Source organism: Dioscorea cayenensis, chromosome 17 (assembly GCF_009730915.1).
Source record: "Dioscorea cayenensis subsp. rotundata cultivar TDr96_F1 chromosome 17, TDr96_F1_v2_PseudoChromosome.rev07_lg8_w22 25.fasta, whole genome shotgun sequence".
Lineage (NCBI taxonomy): Eukaryota > Viridiplantae > Streptophyta > Magnoliopsida > Dioscoreales > Dioscoreaceae > Dioscorea > Dioscorea cayenensis.
The window spans coordinates 20,522,075-20,540,301 of NC_052487.1; the positions used below are offsets into that span (position 1 = coordinate 20,522,075).

The 18,227-nt window shown below is 34.4% G+C and overlaps 2 protein-coding genes across 2 annotated transcripts; both read right to left on the reverse strand.

The window, feature by feature from the left end:
- Positions 1-4,295: 4,295 nt before the first annotated feature.
- Positions 4,296-13,927, reverse strand: LOC120280294. Its single transcript, XM_039287069.1, has 13 exons — positions 12,684-13,927; positions 12,304-12,484; positions 12,079-12,191; positions 11,840-11,941; positions 11,054-11,123; positions 10,454-10,509; positions 8,388-8,438; positions 8,073-8,177; positions 7,907-7,951; positions 6,513-6,630; positions 6,005-6,213; positions 5,141-5,227; positions 4,296-4,967 (listed from the first exon to the last, which is right to left on the reverse strand). Exons 1-13 carry the CDS (start codon positions 13,878-13,880, stop codon positions 4,794-4,796), a joined length of 2,508 nt encoding a protein of 835 aa, XP_039143003.1. The 5' UTR covers positions 13,881-13,927; the 3' UTR covers positions 4,296-4,793.
- Positions 13,928-14,647: 720 nt separating this feature from the next.
- LOC120280805 (mitochondrial outer membrane protein porin 1-like) lies at positions 14,648-18,009 on the reverse strand. Its single transcript, XM_039287748.1, has 6 exons — positions 17,862-18,009; positions 17,708-17,775; positions 16,418-16,528; positions 16,094-16,183; positions 15,792-16,000; positions 14,648-15,203 (listed from the first exon to the last, which is right to left on the reverse strand). Exons 1-6 carry the CDS (start codon positions 17,902-17,904, stop codon positions 14,897-14,899), a joined length of 828 nt encoding a protein of 275 aa, XP_039143682.1. The 5' UTR covers positions 17,905-18,009; the 3' UTR covers positions 14,648-14,896.
- Between the last annotated feature and the right edge of the window lie 218 nt (positions 18,010-18,227).

Consider the following 18,227-nt stretch of genomic DNA (forward strand, 5'->3'; position numbering starts at 1 on the left):
TACAATAAAGATACTGACCTTCAAATTCAACATTGCCCCAGTTTCTGCCACTAACAGTAACCTTTTTCTCTTCTACTGTTATATGAAATTGTCTTTGGATGAAATTTGACAATTTATCAACATCCTACATTAGAAATTAAAATATTGTAACAATATAAATAATTAAGCATTTATAAGACACATTAATGAAGACTAAGGAAAAAAATAAAATAAAATACAGAATAGAAAACATACAATGAAATCAAAGTCAAGTAATAGTCAAAATAAACATCTGCTATACATTCATTAGACAAATATATATACACACATACATGCATATACATATATATATATATAACTATTTTCCTTCATAATTTATGTTATATATAGACACTTGACCACCATACAAGTATTAATAACTACTACCTGTTTAGAGAAGCCTAAAAACTAGTGAAAGAATCCATCTTTTGTTCTAACTTCCAGTCTATGCTTTGAGTTGGTGGAATCCTTCATCCAAGTCATGCTTTCAATATCATGTTTAATCAAATTAACCACCCTATAAGTATCAGGGTTCCACCATACCAACCCTTCTGAATTTAACCTAAACTGCCCTGAGTCCTGTAAACATTTCCCAATCAATTTAAAGAAAAAATTAGAAAGTACTCAGGAGATCAAAGTTCAATGTTATAAACCGCATAAATTCTTTATGGAATTTTCAAACATTCCATATATTTTCCAATAAATAGAATTGCCTTTAATGACCTAGGTCTTGAATAATTTAGGCAATAATTAAGAAAAATTAATTACATGAGGAAGAAATAATGTGACTAAATTAAATTTTTCTATAAAAAAAATATTGGGATAATGATCTGGAAAATGACTCAAACATTTGGGGAAAAATTCCCGAAAGATCTAAAAGAGACTAGAAAAATTAAAAAAGAAGCTAAAACTTCAAATTAAATCGATCTAAAAATAAATGATAAATTTAAAACCAAAACAAGTTTGTATTTCTTTTAAAGGGATGTGTTTGAATAGAAAATGAGCATAATGTATGTAAATTACCAAAGAGACTAAAATACCAGCAATCCCTAAAATTTTGGCTAAGCGGAACTACTAATAAACCATACAAACATCAAAAATACTCACAACCCAAGAGAAGAAAGAAAAGTCATGTATATAAAAGAAGAAAAAAAATGTACATTTTCTGAAATTTGATCTGACTGAGAATCCCCACCCAAAACAGCGTTGGAAAGAAGGCAATAGAAAGCCAAGGGAGAGTTACAGTTCCCTCGTGGTATCCAAAAAGGATGTCGTTAAAAATAGGGCCTTCAATCATCGATGCAACAATTTTGAGACTGAGATGTTTATGAAGAGAGTCGGTGATTTCATTTTTGATAAAGAGGGAGAGAGAGAGAAAGAGAGATATAAGTAGCAATTTTAGATAGCGTTTGTCTTAAAAGTAGTGAATTGTCTTTTCTAACATAACTATCATCAGCGGTCTCAATACGCGTCATATATACCCATTTGCCTTGTTATCCATACTGCACAATGAACTGATTGCATCTTTTTCGTATAAAATTAAGAAGAACTAATTACATTAAAATTAATATAATCTTGATTAAGAATTTACTCTAAACAAATTAATCTACCCTTTATCTTGATTTATTTCACATTCAAAATATCATTTAAAACATGCTATACATATTTCTCAATTCATTTTATTATTTATGTAAGTCTAAGTATAATATATTTTATTTTTGTGAATATTGATTATGAATTCAACAACATAAATTGAATTCTTAAACAATAAAACATATTTTTAATAGTGTGACCGGTAAAGAATTTAATTTCTAGAGATAATTAGAGGGGAAAGAAAAGTTCAGAAAAAAAAAATCAACAAAATTAGAAAGAGTTGGGCAATCCTTTCAAGACCTTTCATCCTTTCAATACCAATTTTCCAATAGATGTATTCATGCATCACCCAAATCATTCCAAGCCAATTCAATGTCTTAAATTGGTTAAATCCCAATAATTATCAATAAAAGAAAATAAGTTGCTGAATAATTAATCTAATCAACAATTGATAATATATAATTTTGGACTATAATTAATTAATGATAAAGTGAAAGCATTTGCATTATATGCTTGAGGATGCATAGATGGAATAAAACTTAGGAAAAATTACTGTTTACTCTTCAAGAATTTCAAAACTTCCCAAACAGCCTCTATGAGTTTTGAATACCTCAGACAACCCTTCTTTTATTATTTTACTTCCTTTTTGTCCCCTGCAAGTCACTAGGACTGGCTCCATGTTATGAAATTCCATCGTTGCCCTTAAAAATGGTGGGAAAACAACCGCTCAATCACATCATGTTAAACCTTTTTGCATACATTTTTTCATTCTTTTTGCATTCCTTTCTGTTAAACAGAAACAGAAACAAAAGAATATGTTAAATATAGAACTAATTTTTTAAACAGAAAACTCATTTTTTTAAACAGAAACCTCATTTCTTAAATAGAGAACTTCTTTTTTTAAACAGAAACCTCATTTCTTAAACAGAGAAGTCTTTTTTTTAAACAGAAACCTCATTTCTTAAACGGAAACATTGATATTTAAATAGAAAAACCAATATTTATGTGACAAATTAATCTTGGGTATAAAAACCAATTACTCTTGGTCACTCGTACATATTTAAATAGAAACAACGATATTTAAACACTTTTTTAAATGTAAACACAATATATTAAACAAAAACATCGATAGTTAAATAAAGACGACCAAGCATAAAGACGGTCATTCTTTATTATATGGAGATAACGATATTTACATTAAAAATTTAATAAATTTCTGGAAAAGAATTTAGGTTAACATGATTACATTATAACTACAAACAAAAAAAATTAGATTAGCATGAAGAGTAATGGAGGTATTTATTTCTTAAACAGAAAACTCATTTTTTAAACAGAACCTCATATTTTAAATGGAAACCTCATATTTTAAACAGAAACCTCATGTTTTAAATAGAAACTCATTGCACCCAAGAGCATTATGGCCAAACTATGTTACATTTGCCACAACTTCCCACGCAAGGGACAATTTTGTTCAAAAAAATTCCAAATTAACTCTAGCAATCACTGTTAGATGCTTGGGGGGTTTAAAAAATCATTGTATTAAAAAAAAAGAGGTTTTTATAGATATTCAAATTTAAGAAGAGAATCTATACATATTGCAAGCTTTGGGGGTGTTTTTAACAATTTCCACTAAAACTTAATATGTGAAAAATATTTAAACACCGTCAAAATATTACATCATGGAAATATGTTGATTTGATTGGTAAGAGTCGAGTAAAATACCAATTTTCATCATGGGAATGACATAATAATATTTATCTTCAAAGACCAATAAATTATTAAAAATAACAATAATCACTATTTTTTACAACATATACACACGCACAAGGCGAGATAAAAATTTGACATAGAAACTTGTTGCGTGAATTGGATGTACTTATTATATTCTATTTATTATAGAAAACAAACTCGACCATAAAAATTATGAAAATATTTTCATTATTGTTCCAGAAATCAATAAGATCAACATTCACAAAATAATAATAATAATAATAATAATAATAATAGTTATTATTACTACTACTATAATAACACAAAATAATTCTCTGTATCTTTTATAAAAATTACAAAAAAAAAAAACCAGAACTAGTATTTCCAAACACATCAAAACCATTGCATTGGAATGAAATACTCATCATATTTCCACAAAATATTAAAAAAATAATACTCATCATGATAGAAGGAAAAGCCGGGTCATGGATATGAAATTGAACCATCAACCGCTCACTTGGGAAGGAAATAAGTTACTATACTTCGCCAGCCAGTGTAGGTAATATGTATTAATGAATTTCAAATCTGCAAAGCAAAAAATGAGGAAGAACTTAAATTTTCCCAAACCATCTCCTTCCATAAAATTGAAGAAAGCATTCATTGTATCATCAAATAAAAATAAGAAAATTAAACTAACTCATTTCCAAAACAACTCCAATCTGGTAAATATGGGGAGCCAGCCATTTGCAAAGAAGAAAAATTTTCAGTATCTATGTGCAATTACAAGAGAAAAAAATAAACCAGAATCATAAGAGCAGATCAACATTTTAAGTTGGCTTCTGCAAACAAAAAAAAACCATGAATTGATTGTTCCTCAAACTGCAATTCAGCGACATTCCTCATCAATCAATCCAGATTTCAAAATAAAACATGTCAAATCTAAATTAAGCAGATTGACAAAAGATGCATGAAAAGAAAAGCAAATATTTGTTGCACAATGTGCTCATGAAATACAATGCTTTCAAAGACAATGGTTTGTTTGTTCACTTAACTAATATTTCAAACACTAAGTAATTTAATGAAACCGATCCCATCATATCTCACTTTCCAACTGTTTTCCTCCCTAAATAGGGTTAAACTCCAATCTATTTGTAATGCTTGGTTCACCCTTGTAAAAGAAAAATTATAAGGTAATCTCAATATAAAATCATGTAACCATGTCACATAAATACAATCAATATCAAGGAATATTATACAACAAGGCCAATATCTTGATATGATCTCTGGAATTCCCTTCATAAGCAAGAGTCAATGAGGTGGCAGTCTACGAATTAGAAGATCCTGCGAGAGAAGAGACTACCCTACAAATCAGAGTTTGGATTGGAGGAACAAGGAAATACCTATAGATTGCATTAAGGAAATTTTCCTCTGAGACGCCTGATGGGTGATGATAAACCTCCAAATTGAGTGTACTACTCATCATCGGCATCATGAAGGCCACCAATGCGTTGCCGCCTCCTGTCAAATACTGCTTTGAAGGAGTCACGCTCAGCCCGGAGTTGTTCATGGATTCGCTTTTTCAGCTCACTTCCACTGTTCCTCGCAGCAACCTCCAGAGAATCCTCATCTCGCAATGGGTTTGTGCCCTGAGAAGGTAAAGGCCTTTGTATTACTCATGAAACAATAAATGAATGAAAATCAGGCCCACAGGTCAGATTCTATAAAGAATTTTGATCTGTGATAAAGCTTATTCTATTGATTGATGTAATGGTCCAGTGAAAAAAAAGAAAAACGAGAGAGCAAGAGAGAGTCTACTAACCAAGTTGTAGCCAGAACCCGGTCCAATAATCAGTGACGAGGCATTTTTTTTCTTGACAGCACTAATGGAAAATCCACTCTCTTTGACCTGAAAAGGAGCAAATATTCAAAAATACCATATGGAAGTAACAGAGACTAGAAGATAATCTGAACATATATGGCGTATGGTCGACGGCCATAAAAATAAACTGCAACAGCATTGGTGAATCCTATGCACCAATACACACTCATGCTAGGTGCATCACATAAGAATTATCACCCATTAATCATGAAATGTAGGGATGATGATCAGATTTAATAATCAATTCAAGTAGGCAAAAAGATCTCAAAATCTTCATCATTCAATTAAATCGCATGTTATCTTGTGCTCAGTTTATTGATAAAAGGTCACCCAGCATGCACAGACAAACGCATCAATAGCATGTCAATCAGGAGATAATTAGATGGCTGCAATATCTTCTACAAGCAATCACACACATCAACACATTCATAAATTGAGCGTCACTGATTTAAGATTTGATAGCTTCCACATATTCTGGATAAAACCATCCTGATGGATGGCCTTTTAGCTTGTCTGATATGGGATTAGAAACAACTAAGACAACCATGAGAAAAAAAATAATAAATCAAATAATGAAAACAACTTGATGTAAAAGTTCTCATATCAAATGCTACTTATCCCAAAAAAAAAAAGGAGAAACTACTAAAGATTATCAAATTCAGCACCCAAATATTTCCTAGAAGTCAACAGTAAGGCAGCAAAATATTAATTTGCAATCCAACATACCAACAAAACAAAAGAACTTGCCCAAAGAAATGCAAGAGTTCCAATAGGTCAATACACAAGATGGGGATTGAAGCAAACCTGGTCACCCCAACGAACTGATTTATCACTCTTTCCATATGCTTGAAGTAATCCAGATAGAGCATTTTGCTTTTCTTTAGGACTGTCTGAATCTTCTAGATCCTCATAAATATCCTTTGACCATTTACTTTTTTCTAACTTTTTCACTGTTGTCAGTTCTTCTTCATCATCATTCCCACCATCCCAGCTCTCTCCAACATTTACAAGACCTACATCAATCCAAAAAGGTAGTTATTTTTATATTTCACACCATAGCTCCTCTCACTTTATTTTCTCCTATGAGAAGTTTGTGTTGAAATTTATAACAAATATTTCAACAAAAAAAAAACCATATCACCCAGAAGAAATTTCAAAATTTGTTTCAACAAAAGACCATGCCACCTAGAAGAATAGGAAATATTTCAACAAAAATGTGGCTTCTATTCTACATATGAATCCAGAAGAAACATCAAAATATTAAGACTTAAAAACGCAGGGCACAAGCAACCAATTTATTGGGATAGATTACCATCAGGTGCATGATATGATGATGATGATGATGTTCCTGGCATCTTAAAATCCTCCTTATCCTTCAATTCAGGTACTGCATGCAACTCGTGTGATGCATCATCTGAATCCATGTCTACCTGCATAAGAAAATGACAGATGGTGAGAAACTTATGGCATACAAATTTCTATATAGCCAACTTCCCCATTATTCCTACATAACAAGAAATTCAAGAAATAAATACTTATTAAATATTACAACGTAAAAAAAAAAAAAATTGAAGTTTTAATCAGAAAGCAAGCTACTGTATCTTATATCCCCATTGAAGTAAATTAAAAAAATTAACATGATGCATCCGCATCTACATTTCCCATCAAAACGAATGCACAATTCATAATGAATACAAACAAAGAAAGTTAGAAGAACATCAGAAAAAGTGAACAGCCAACAGCTTCAGTTGAAGATCGCACTAATGCAACCCATTTATGAGGCCCAGTATGTAGCCCAGCTAGTGCTGGGCTAAATGATTAGTGATTATTTAAATAATAATAATAATAATAATAAATATTTAACATTCTATGAATGATCTTAAAAGTCAATTAGGTAAATTACTTTCATTTATAAGGTTTTATGGTGTTGCATAGAAAAAATAAAAATACATTAAAAAAAAATCATAATAACCATGCAGGCCTGGGAGGTCTCCATGCTGCAGTTGGTTGAGAATTCCCAAAACTCAACACTAGTGGCAAGGCGGTATAAAAAAGGAGAGCAAATACTGTGTGAGACAAATGAAATACCCAAACTTTCATGTAATGAGCTGCTTAGAAGAAACAATTAGGGTAAGTGGGAGATGAAAAGGCTAATGTATCTGCAACAATGGCATCACCACTGCTGTTCTCATCAGCATTGGCTGGTAAACTTCATGTCCTGACCTTAACAATAACAACCATCACTAAACCCTAAATCTAGATAAAAAGAAGTTTAATCTGAAGGATATTGCACTCAGAACTTGATTACTCAAATAGGACAGCTAAAATTCCTCGGTGATCCAAAGGAGTAAGTTCAGTCTTCTGACTTTGACCTCAAAACTTTATCATCTCAACAATGTAGTAACATTGGAGATTTTCTTACTGGTTTCTGTGGTTATTGTTGATTCCGTCAAAGAATAGAAGATAACCAAGAACTTTCTTTCACACAAGATATGGTCATGTTTTGAAATATATGACTAAATCAAGAGCACCCATAAACCTTGTAGACTGCTACAAACACTAAAGACTTATAGAAGAAACCCAAAGGATATATGCTAGAACTGGGAAAGCAGAGAGTAGATGACATCTCCAAATGCAGTATATCAAGAAGAGATAAATATCCTGTCAGCATTATAAGCATAAATAAAGAGGGCAGATAATGATTACCTCTTGTATACAGTGTTCATCGAGGTCATCACCATGAATTAGTGACTGCAAGATCAACAACAAAATAATACATGAAAATAAATCATGCACAAATTACAAATAGTATTAATATGATGAAAGAAGGAAAACAAAGTTATAATCCCATCTCAGGAAATTACGCACTGACCTGGACATCCAATTGTAGATACAATGCTGGAGCTTCTTCCCATTGGTCAGCCATCTTCTTGATATCATCCAATTTAAATCCATGCACATTTCTTGCTGAGCATCCCTGTCATACAAAAAGATTTTTTAAAAATGTGCACAAAATGTTGGTGCAACTGTAACTTCACCAATCTCCATTAAAGACCTACAACTAGCCATGACCATCTCTTGAATAATATGTCCATAAAGTTAAGTATCACACTAAAAAAAAACTTTTGAGATACATACATTCATTCTACAAACAAAAGATTAAAGGAAAAAGACTTAAAAAACCAACCATTGGATCCTTGTACGTGGCTTCCAGCAAATACACCTCATAGCCTGACCTCTGCATGCAAACAAAAAAGAAAGCATGGTGAAGGAATGTAGAATAAAGAAAGGAGCACATTGAGCACAACGCAAGTAATGCACTATAAGACCCTAGAATAATCAGATATATATACATTCACTAGGATAAAGAGCAGGCCCACTAGGACCTTGCAAATCAGGATCACTGTTTCTTCCTCAATTTCTCCGGGAAATGCTTAAAAACATCTGACTATAAATTATAATTGACAGAGATATCTGTCAAGCATAGCTATCAACAAAGTTTAGTTCAAACCTAAACAACAACACTAACCTAGCTTTTTTGATGTATGCTATCTAAGCACCAAGTATTCTGAAAGAAGATGATATTTTGATCATGCTCCCAAAAATAACTCAAACTTTCTTATTATTATGAACTACTTGCCATCAATGTTATTGCTCATGTTGCACAATCCTAAGATGGTGTGCTGCAGCAACTTATCATTTAGAGAAAATTTAAGATACTTCAATTATTTGTCTGAGGATTTTGGAAGTTCTCATGCAAGGAAAAGAAATAGTGTAAGAACAATTTACTCTAGTACCCAAAATGCAACCATGGAAAACATACAAATTAAGATAGAAGACAAACTAAATACTAAGAGGAGCACATAAGGCTTTGCAAAAATGACCCCAAAAAAGTAACAGTATGTTATTGCATCATTTAATTCAAGGTCTATCAGTCTACTAATTTTAGCTTCCCCTTAAACATAGCTAGTTTCTGCAAGCATTGCTTACCATCAAAGTAATCTAGAAGAATGTGTCACAGCATTGGACAAAAGCGCAAAGATGTAATTTTTCAGATTTTCTATGTTGTATTAAAAGGGTTTCTCAAAGTGACAGGCTCGGAAAATAGTCTGCATCTACAGAACCTTAACAGCATAAATTGTGATGAAGAAAGAGAAAAATGAAACCCTTTCAAATATTATGGCAAAGCTACCCCTTTGTATGGACTCTTATGTTCCACAACAATTGGAGGAGGAAAAAAAAAGGAATCACAGCTTGAAGAAGTAAATTCTAAACAGTAAATACCAACATAGTTCACATCACCAAGATGGTAAACAATCTACTTCTGGTTGGCAATCAATAAGTGAAAACAATTTATTAAACCTTCAACTAAGGAATTCTGAAACTTAAAAAGCAGTAAACAAATTTAATTCAAATGAACAATCCCATACAAATATGAGGGCAGCTTCTAACTATTTGCAGCTGTTCAAAGCCAAAAATTTGGACAATTAGACAACATATGGGACCAGATACAAGCCTTAAAGCAAGAACAAGTTTAAGCACAGAGTGCAAAATCTGGACCCCTGGAAAAGGAGTCAGTTCTGTATCTTGTGATAATTCACATGATTTTTGCATCAACAAGGATGAACCAAATAAATTCTGATGTAATTTTTTTTGGAAAGCAGCTTGTCAGCAGCTAAAGAAAATAAATCATTTCATAGATCCTCTGAGGCTCAGTATTCTGCATATCAAGAATCTCAGAATGACAGAAACTGGGAAAATATAGAATGCCGCATTCATCTACTGTTACACAATTACAAATGGCATATGTTATGGATTTACTCATTTTTGCAAATTATCAAATTGAGTGCCATTGTTTCTATATTACAAAAAATGTTAAACTTCATCATGGGTTCAGATGACAAAAATACATTCAGCATACAATTGAAAAAACACCTAGTCTGACAAGATTGGTGTAAGTACCCATAAGTATCAAATTGCTAACATATGAGATTAGCAAAGAACAAGAATTTTGAAGAGTAAATGACAAGCTAGTCAAGCAAGAGACGGTGTTGTTTGCATCCTTTTTAAGGCATTAAAAACAAAATGAAGGATTAAAAAAATAAGAAACCAGTTACAAGAATTCTTTTAAATATTTACAGTCACACAACCAAATGTTTTTAACTTGATAACATGTTAAATACATTGCAGCTCAGCATAGAGGCTCAAGCATAAATACTCACAGATGCCACAGCGAAAAGATTGAGAGTATACCTTTGCAATTGCCCAAAACTGAGCAAAATCGGCTACCCGCAGATTGCGGTCATCCACTATAACGAGGCAAACATACCAGCAACAAATGGGTCAGTTGTCAAACAGCACTGCATTATGCAATAGTCAAAATGAAGCCAGTGCCTTTGCACTGCATCCCACTACTTCATCTAGAGAAATGTAAATGCTATTATCCTTGAGCAGTTGAAGAGGACCAAGCCTAAAACAAATAACAAGTTTAGATATTCACTTGTCTAATAGCTACAAGTTCCTCGCTATATACTTGGTTCGGATTAAACCATCAGCCTTTCCTAATAGAAAGGGTCCATCGAGGAATAGAAAATGAGGAGGAATTTTGTTTAGTATAATGTTTCAACCGCAGGAGAGTTAAAATACATCAAAACATTCTAAACAAAGAAAATGGTTATGAATATATACTACATTGCAAGGCAGTAAACATTTGAGCACAAATAAAATGATAAGAGAAGAACATAGATAAGATTGATAACAAATGCGAAAAAAATCTGAAAGATAAAATGATTAATGGGGAATCTAACAAAGATGATAACAACACAAAGCAAGAATCCATGACAAACACCATACCGATTATAAAAGTGAAAATCCCTTCATCTAGAGTTTTTTTAAATGCCTTCAGCATGCTAGACCGATATGCCTGTGAATCATAGAAGCCAAGTTATCAGAAGAACGAAATATCAAAAAATCCAAAATTGGCATATAAGGATAAAATTAACAAGAATTTGGTTAATTAATTAACAAAAGGCTGTGGTGAAACTATTCTACACATGGTGTTCACTGTTCAGCAGCTTCACACTTTAAGCCATCAGATACAGCAGGCAAAATCCCCCAAGGAGGACAGGTGCATTTGGCAATCAATTGTTTCTCTACCTCATTCTCAAGTCTAGCTATCTGCTGATTTACACTACCAGTGATATGTCTTTAGTTTTCCCATAAATCTCTCCATTCATTATGCTAACCAATGAGATAAGCAATAACATCAATCTGCCATGACATAAGAAGAATAGTTCATTCTTGGAAACAGAAGATGGTTCTACTTCATATTTCCAATCACAAATCCCCAAGTTGTTTACACCAAAACATTTTGTTGATTAATGTCGGTGTTTTACCTGTTCACCAACTCCCAAGTTGTTAAGACGAAAATGTTTTATTGATTAAAGTCAGTATTATACCTGTTCATACCCTAAATTAAAGTTTAGCTGTAAACAACTATATCATTACAATCATAATACACATAATAAGAAGGAATTACATGAAAATAAATAAATAAATAAAATTATCCAGCACAAACAAAATTTTTATCAATTTGTAAGGGAAGTATCGAAAAGAGATGAGCGGAAAGGCTGCAATCACCTCCTCCATTTCTGGTTCATAACAATACTCAATGACTTTCTTCATATTTTGTTTCTTGCCTCGGACTGAAGTAGAAGTTCTAGATCCTCCGTTGTCTTCAGCCTATGAAGTGCAAAAACAAGTATTTAAGCACAGTTGTTATTCATTTTTTATAATTAGTTGTTATAAGAGTATGTAGTTATACTTGCTTGAAATAATTGACATCAATATAGAACCTACACCAAATTATCTCCACTCACCTTTTCAACTTCAATCATAAAATAATCATCCATTGCATGAATTCGCGGTGCACTTCCTCCATGTTCAACTTCAATGTCTCGTAATGCCTTTGCCAAGTAGCTCTTTCCACTACCTATAAAGAAGGCATAGTAGGCATTATTCGTCAACAATATTTAAGCAATAGGTCAGTCAAATGACAAGAATCACAAGTTTACAAATATGATAACAAACAAATAAAATGTCACCTGGAAGGCCTCGAAGGATGATCACAAAATGATCAGGACGAGAAACTCGATGTGGTTGTCTGAACAGGTGGCAAGCATCAATTACTGTTGGCTTTTCTTGTGTAGGGTGTTTAGAGGGAAATACTGGTCGTCCTTCATCTAGATAATGTGTTGATGGAACTTGATGCGGAAAAGGTAATGTCTGATTCATTACAACAAAAAAAAATCCGAAAATTTAATGATAGTGTTTCTGACAGTAGAAAAAGATTGGTCCTTCAAGATTAATTACCATCAAATATTAATATAAATTTTGTGAGGTTATAACAGAACACTAGCATATAATTTTGATGAATGATAGAGCCTAGCTACAAGAGAAGGCAAGCATTCAATGAACTTGGTACCTTGGTCTCAAATGCGGTGGCATGTGACCAAGGATGAGTTTCAGGAAAAGTCCGAGCAGCGGAGGGAAGTGGCACATTAGTTACTGTACTGCCCATAAGGGAACTTGGAACAGGAGATGGAGCCAAGGAAGGTGTGCCCTGAAAGCTAGGAGATGGTTCATGATGAACCGCCAGAAGAGGTGGTGGTAAAGGCGCGCAATTCTGCGGAATGTGTACATGATTCCCCAATGTGGCACCCATGTAGCCATTTTCTCTAGTTCCAGGTGGCCGTATAAAGCCACTTTCTCCATTGATACTCTTTGAACCAGCATAACTTTGATATTGATGCTGCCGCTGAACATTATCCAAATCTGAATGCTTGTAATCGTAATGGTTATTGATCATATCAGCTTGCTGGCAGTGATACTCAAGCTTACTTTGTCCAGAGTGTTGTGATCCAGACTCTGGAATAGAGCTCTCCTTCTCAGCATTCACTGCACCGAATTCTGCCTGATATCCATTGGTCTGAGGATATTGAGCTTGGTTTGGAGAAATATATGAATTCTCATTCAGATGTAGCTGCCGCTGATCCTGCAGCAGCGAATTGTGGAATTGTTGCTCAAAAGGACGAGCTTCATAATTTCCTGATACCCCGACGGGAATACCCTGCCTATAAATTTGATTCGGCGGCAAATAATCCTCAAATTGCCCATCCCGAGAATAGGGATCTCTTCTCTCACCTTCGTGAGGTGCAAATCCACCAAATCTTTGAGAATTCGAAATCCCGGGAGGGAAAGCATAGTCAATAGGCAACGGAGGCCGGTTTCTCTCTGGAAACCCATGCCCAGACGCGGTGAAGCTCCGATCGAACGGAAGGAAACCCTGATGCCCATGATCACGGATCAGAGACAACCTCCGCTCATCCTCCGACGAGGCACTGTTTACAAAAGGATTAAATTGATGCGACGAATCATCGACCCGCATCCTCTTGCGATAGGCCTCCCGCTCGTCGTCCAAGAACATCGGGGGAGGATGCGGGGGGTGGAAGAACGGAGGACGCTCCAATGGTGGATGAGGAATCGCGGTCCAAGTGTCAGGCGCTCTGAACGCTGGATTATGGTATGGCGCCGGCGGGAAAGGGGGATGGGGGTGATGGAGATCACCGAACGGAGCCGGCGGCGGCGGCGGCGGTGGCCGGAACCTCCAAGAGTCGTCCATGGAGATGGATATAGCTAGGGTTTGAAGGATCAGAGATCTCGTCGGAGGGAACGGGATTAAATTAACGATCGAAGGCTTCTCGAAGAAGAGACGATAGAAGTAGATTATGGGCTTTGATGGTCGGCCCGGTATTGAAAATGGGCCCTGGCACTAAAAGCCCAACTTCAACTCTTTGTAGATCTCCATTGATTAATAATTTAATGATAATTAGAGTTTGCTTAATTATTGATTTATTTAAAAATAAAATTTATAAATCAAATATTCATTTGAGTTGCACAAATAACCGGCCGTTTGGTTCACGGTAATGGAGAAAGATTACCACGTGTTACGTGGTAATCTAAAAATATTACCACATTTAACATTGCACCCATGGTAATCTAGATGATAATATCACATTACTAATTTATAAATATTACTAAGAAGGTTAGTAATCCTATTACCACTAAATTTGGTGTTTATCTTGGATTATATTTTAACAAATTAATTACTACAATAACCAAACACAACAATGAATAATTCCCGATAATAAGAGTTCACAACCAAACATAGTTATATCAAATAACCTCAATATTCCCAACCATATAACATTCCCATATATATTCCAAATTGTAATTAGTAATTACAATAGTCTGATTTCCCCAATTCTCTGATTTTGTTCTCCCTTTCTGATAAATGAGCGCCTTCACCATTCCCCTTAGCTTCAAAAAAAATTAACACTTCCCTCTCTCCGAAATAAACGCTCAAACAACCATGCAAAACAACTGCTCTTCTAACAAGAGAAATGCTTAAAAAGGGCAAGAGAAAATGGGAGCAAGAGTTCAACAAATCTCAAACACCCAAGAGTACAATTATTCTTACAGTTTCATAACTAAAACCAGGAAGAATCCTAGATAAAACACAGAATAAACAAAAGACGTAAGATCGAAAAAAAAAACGAAAAAAACTCATTCAGTTTCTTTTCACTTTTTATTACTCCATCCCGACTGATTGAACCCCGACCAATCACAAAAGTATCATCAAGGCTTAAGAACCACGGAAAGGCCGACTTTGGAGCTCTTCTCAATGGCCTTGGTGTCAACCTCACCGGAGATGGTGACAAATGACTTAGGGCGCCACTCGTGTTGGATGAGACCACTCGCCTTCCCGAAGTTGTTGAACCGGGCCTTGACAGTGGTCAGGGGGTCCAACGCATGCTGTGTTCCAAAAGTCAGAACATTCTCATTGGTGGAGAAACAATGGTTAAACTCCGCCCCAACGGCCGTGCTCATCAGCGGGTTCACCATGTGGTAATAAGCAGCAGTAAGGTTGTCTCCCTTGTTGCTCCTGCATGCATGGATACATACATAATTTTAGATAAAAGAGAGAGTGGTACAGTATCAGCTAAAAATTTGAACACATGAGCGAGTTTGTTCGAGATTGTCTTGTGTTTCATTGGGTGAAATACAGAGTAGAATACTAGCAGAGGATTATGGTTTAGATCAAGATAAGTGTTTGAGGTTAACTCATGGCATTCACTAAAATCTCTTGCATGCATATGAGCTAAAATCTCGTGACCAAGACAAGTTAGCACCAACAGCTGCTAGGAGGATTGGACTAGCATGGTTTGCAATTAAACCTGGGATTTAAAGCCATTCAGTCCTAACCTAATAAACAAACAAATCCCTTCTAAATCAACTCACTCATGATCCACATGAAATAGAGTGACAGCAAAATAACGCAGAAATAATGGGGGAGTAGAAATAGTCTTATGTACATGCATATCAACTGCAGGTAGTTTTGATAGATATCCCATGAAACAAAAAAATTGGTGCTGAGGATATGCACATACCAAAAAAATCCACCAAATTTTCTGATACAAAACAATCGCAAATTGCATTTTGTGCAACAAATGATATTACATAAATTACTTACAAAGTCACCGAACCAATCAGATCAGCATTTGTGAGGCTCAGGCCAGCATTGTATTTGGTCAAATTCCCAGATGCAGTATCCAGTGCAATGTCAGCACCAAAAGCGATATTTTTATTTCCAAAAACCCCAGCAAGGTTGACGACCGGACTGGCATTCAAACCAAAACTAGAACTAATTCCCACATAATCATGCAAGTATTGTAGTTCAGCCTGTAGTCATGACAAGAATAAAAAAATTTATATCGCTGCCAATCTAGGAAATTATTAACTGGAAAGAAACATCAAGGTTAGCAGATATTCCACCTTTCCAGACTTCTGATCAGGAACAACGAAACTAAGAATACCCTTCAACCCAGGTGTAGCAAACTCATCCACAGTGACTGTTGTGCAAACCTAAAAGAAACAATACAAAGTAATCAGAATACAAGATCTCTTTTATGATAATGCTTCATATATACAACAGGGAATGGCCTCAGAAGTTATACAAAAGATAAAAAATTGCTCTAAGACAAAGCAGAGAACACAACAAACCACAAACAATATGGTATTCAAATTAAATAAGTAATAATACCACAACTACTAATTATGATGGTGATGACAACTATAGCTCAAAATGCCACAGCTTACATTAGCATCTGAAGTTGTTTTGACATCAACTGTGATATTCTTGTTCTTTATCTGAGATTGGATCTCACCAAGGATCAGGTCATTTTTCTTAGTGCCAGATGCCGTGATTGCCTGCAGTAATAGCCATACAAGTATAAATAACAAAATTACAAAATAACAAACACGAAGCAAGGGAAACAATATGTGCAGAACCAATAAATCTGCATGTGTCCACGGATAAACTAAGATATGTTAAAATCTAGGCACAGACTTAATCAATTCCACTTGGATAAGGTGCTTTTATTCTAGTGTTTAAAGCAAGGCCAGTAGTATCAAAACCTTCAAATCAATCAACTAAGGAAGTTTCGCATCTAAAAAGAAAGCAGCAGATTTAGAACTTGACAAGAATTTATGGCAGAAGACAGTTATTTAAAACATAATTTTTTTTCTGAAAAAAAATAAATTATCAAAAAGACAAATCCTCATGTATCAAAAAATATATATACATATATATCACAAACAAAAGTGAACCCAGAAAAACCGCCAGTCAAAAATCAAGATTTCTCATGCTTTTCGTTGCCTATAAGGTTTCAAACAAGCATGCTTCACAAAACCATTGGCGCTACTTGAAGCTACTTGAAACAAACAAGCCAACATGAAAAACAGGTGTAATGACAACACAATTATAACTTCATACTTTACTTACTCAATATATCAAACAATATTAGCAAGCTTAATATTAACAATGTGAAAAGAATATACAAAGGAATCTTTAAAAAGGTACAAGTAAACCACATAGGAAGCAATAATAGCAAAAGAAAAAAAAATAAACAAATAAAACACCGTATCAAACTTCAAAAAGTCCTGAATCAAGTCACTGTCCCAGATAAAACAAAAACACCCACACAACTCCCAACCATTAATAATAACCACTCTAAACTCCTATTACTAAATAGTTGGAAACCAACAAGAAAATTTGGAAGCTAATAATTTTAAGAAATGCAAAACATCAAACCAACACCTCTCCCAATGTACTAAGGATGATACTTCAACTTCTAATGTCAAATATCTTGAACATCTTGAACAATTAGATAGCTTTCTCTTCAATAATTTTCACTAACAATGTCCCAGTTTGCCTCTCAAATAAAGAAACATAATACAAAGTTGCATCATTTCGAGAGGCAATCGACAAATGCAACACGAGAAAGGGGCAAAATCACAACAGAGCCCTAAAAAAATTCCTCGCCAAAAATCAAAAAAAGCTGAACCCTAACAAGAATATTAAAGAAAAAAATCAGAGAAAATCCTCACAACTCCATTGGCGGTGTAGGTCGTGATAGCAAACTTCTGATCAGTGATGAAATCCTTGTACAATAGATCTGCCCAAAAAAACCCAGAAAAAAAAATCAGAAAAAAAAATGAGAGAAAAAACACTGAAAAAAAGAAGAAAGAAAACATCAAACACCTCTAGCCTTCTTGCCAATATCGGTGTAGAGACCCGGCCCCATCGTTCCTCGAAGAGAAGCAAGCGCCGCCGATGAGAGACGCGAGGGATTCGACGGAGTTTATATAGAGCGGCGCCGAAAAAAGAGCTACCTTTTTCTTGAAGGAGAGGAAAGGTTTGGATATATAAGGAAATGATCGATCGTGGTGATCTCTCATCTTGGGATAAATCTTGACCGTTGGATTTGAGATAGACGGTGATCTGAATAGTTTCTGTGTTATGTTGTTGCTTGGAGATCTGTTTTTGTATCTGGATTGCATCTTGGCCGTCCGATCAAATGGATTTTTTATTTTTTATTTTAAAAAATATTTAAATTTGATAAAGTTT

Excerpts from the sequence above, each read along its gene's own strand:
- LOC120280294 (XM_039287069.1), bottom strand. The coding sequence starts at position 13,880 with ATGGACGACTCTTGGAGGTTCCGGCCACCGCCGCCGCCGCCGCCGGCT. Across the intron at positions 12,192-12,303 it reads CATCCTTCGAGGCCTTCCAG|GTAGTGGAAAGAGCTACTTG; the intron begins GTGACATTTTAT and ends CCTTCTTTATAG. Across the intron at positions 6,214-6,512 it reads ATCATATCATGCACCTGATG|GTCTTGTAAATGTTGGAGAG; the intron begins GTAATCTATCCC and ends GGATTGATGTAG.
- LOC120280805 (XM_039287748.1), bottom strand. The coding sequence starts at position 17,904 with ATGGGGCCGGGTCTCTACACCGATATTGGCAAGAAGGCTAGAG. Across the intron at positions 17,776-17,861 it reads TATTGGCAAGAAGGCTAGAG|ATCTATTGTACAAGGATTTC; the intron begins GTGTTTGATGTT and ends TTTTTTGGGCAG. Across the intron at positions 15,204-15,791 it reads CTGATTGGTTCGGTGACTTT|GAGCAACAAGGGAGACAACC; the intron begins GTAAGTAATTTA and ends CCATGCATGCAG.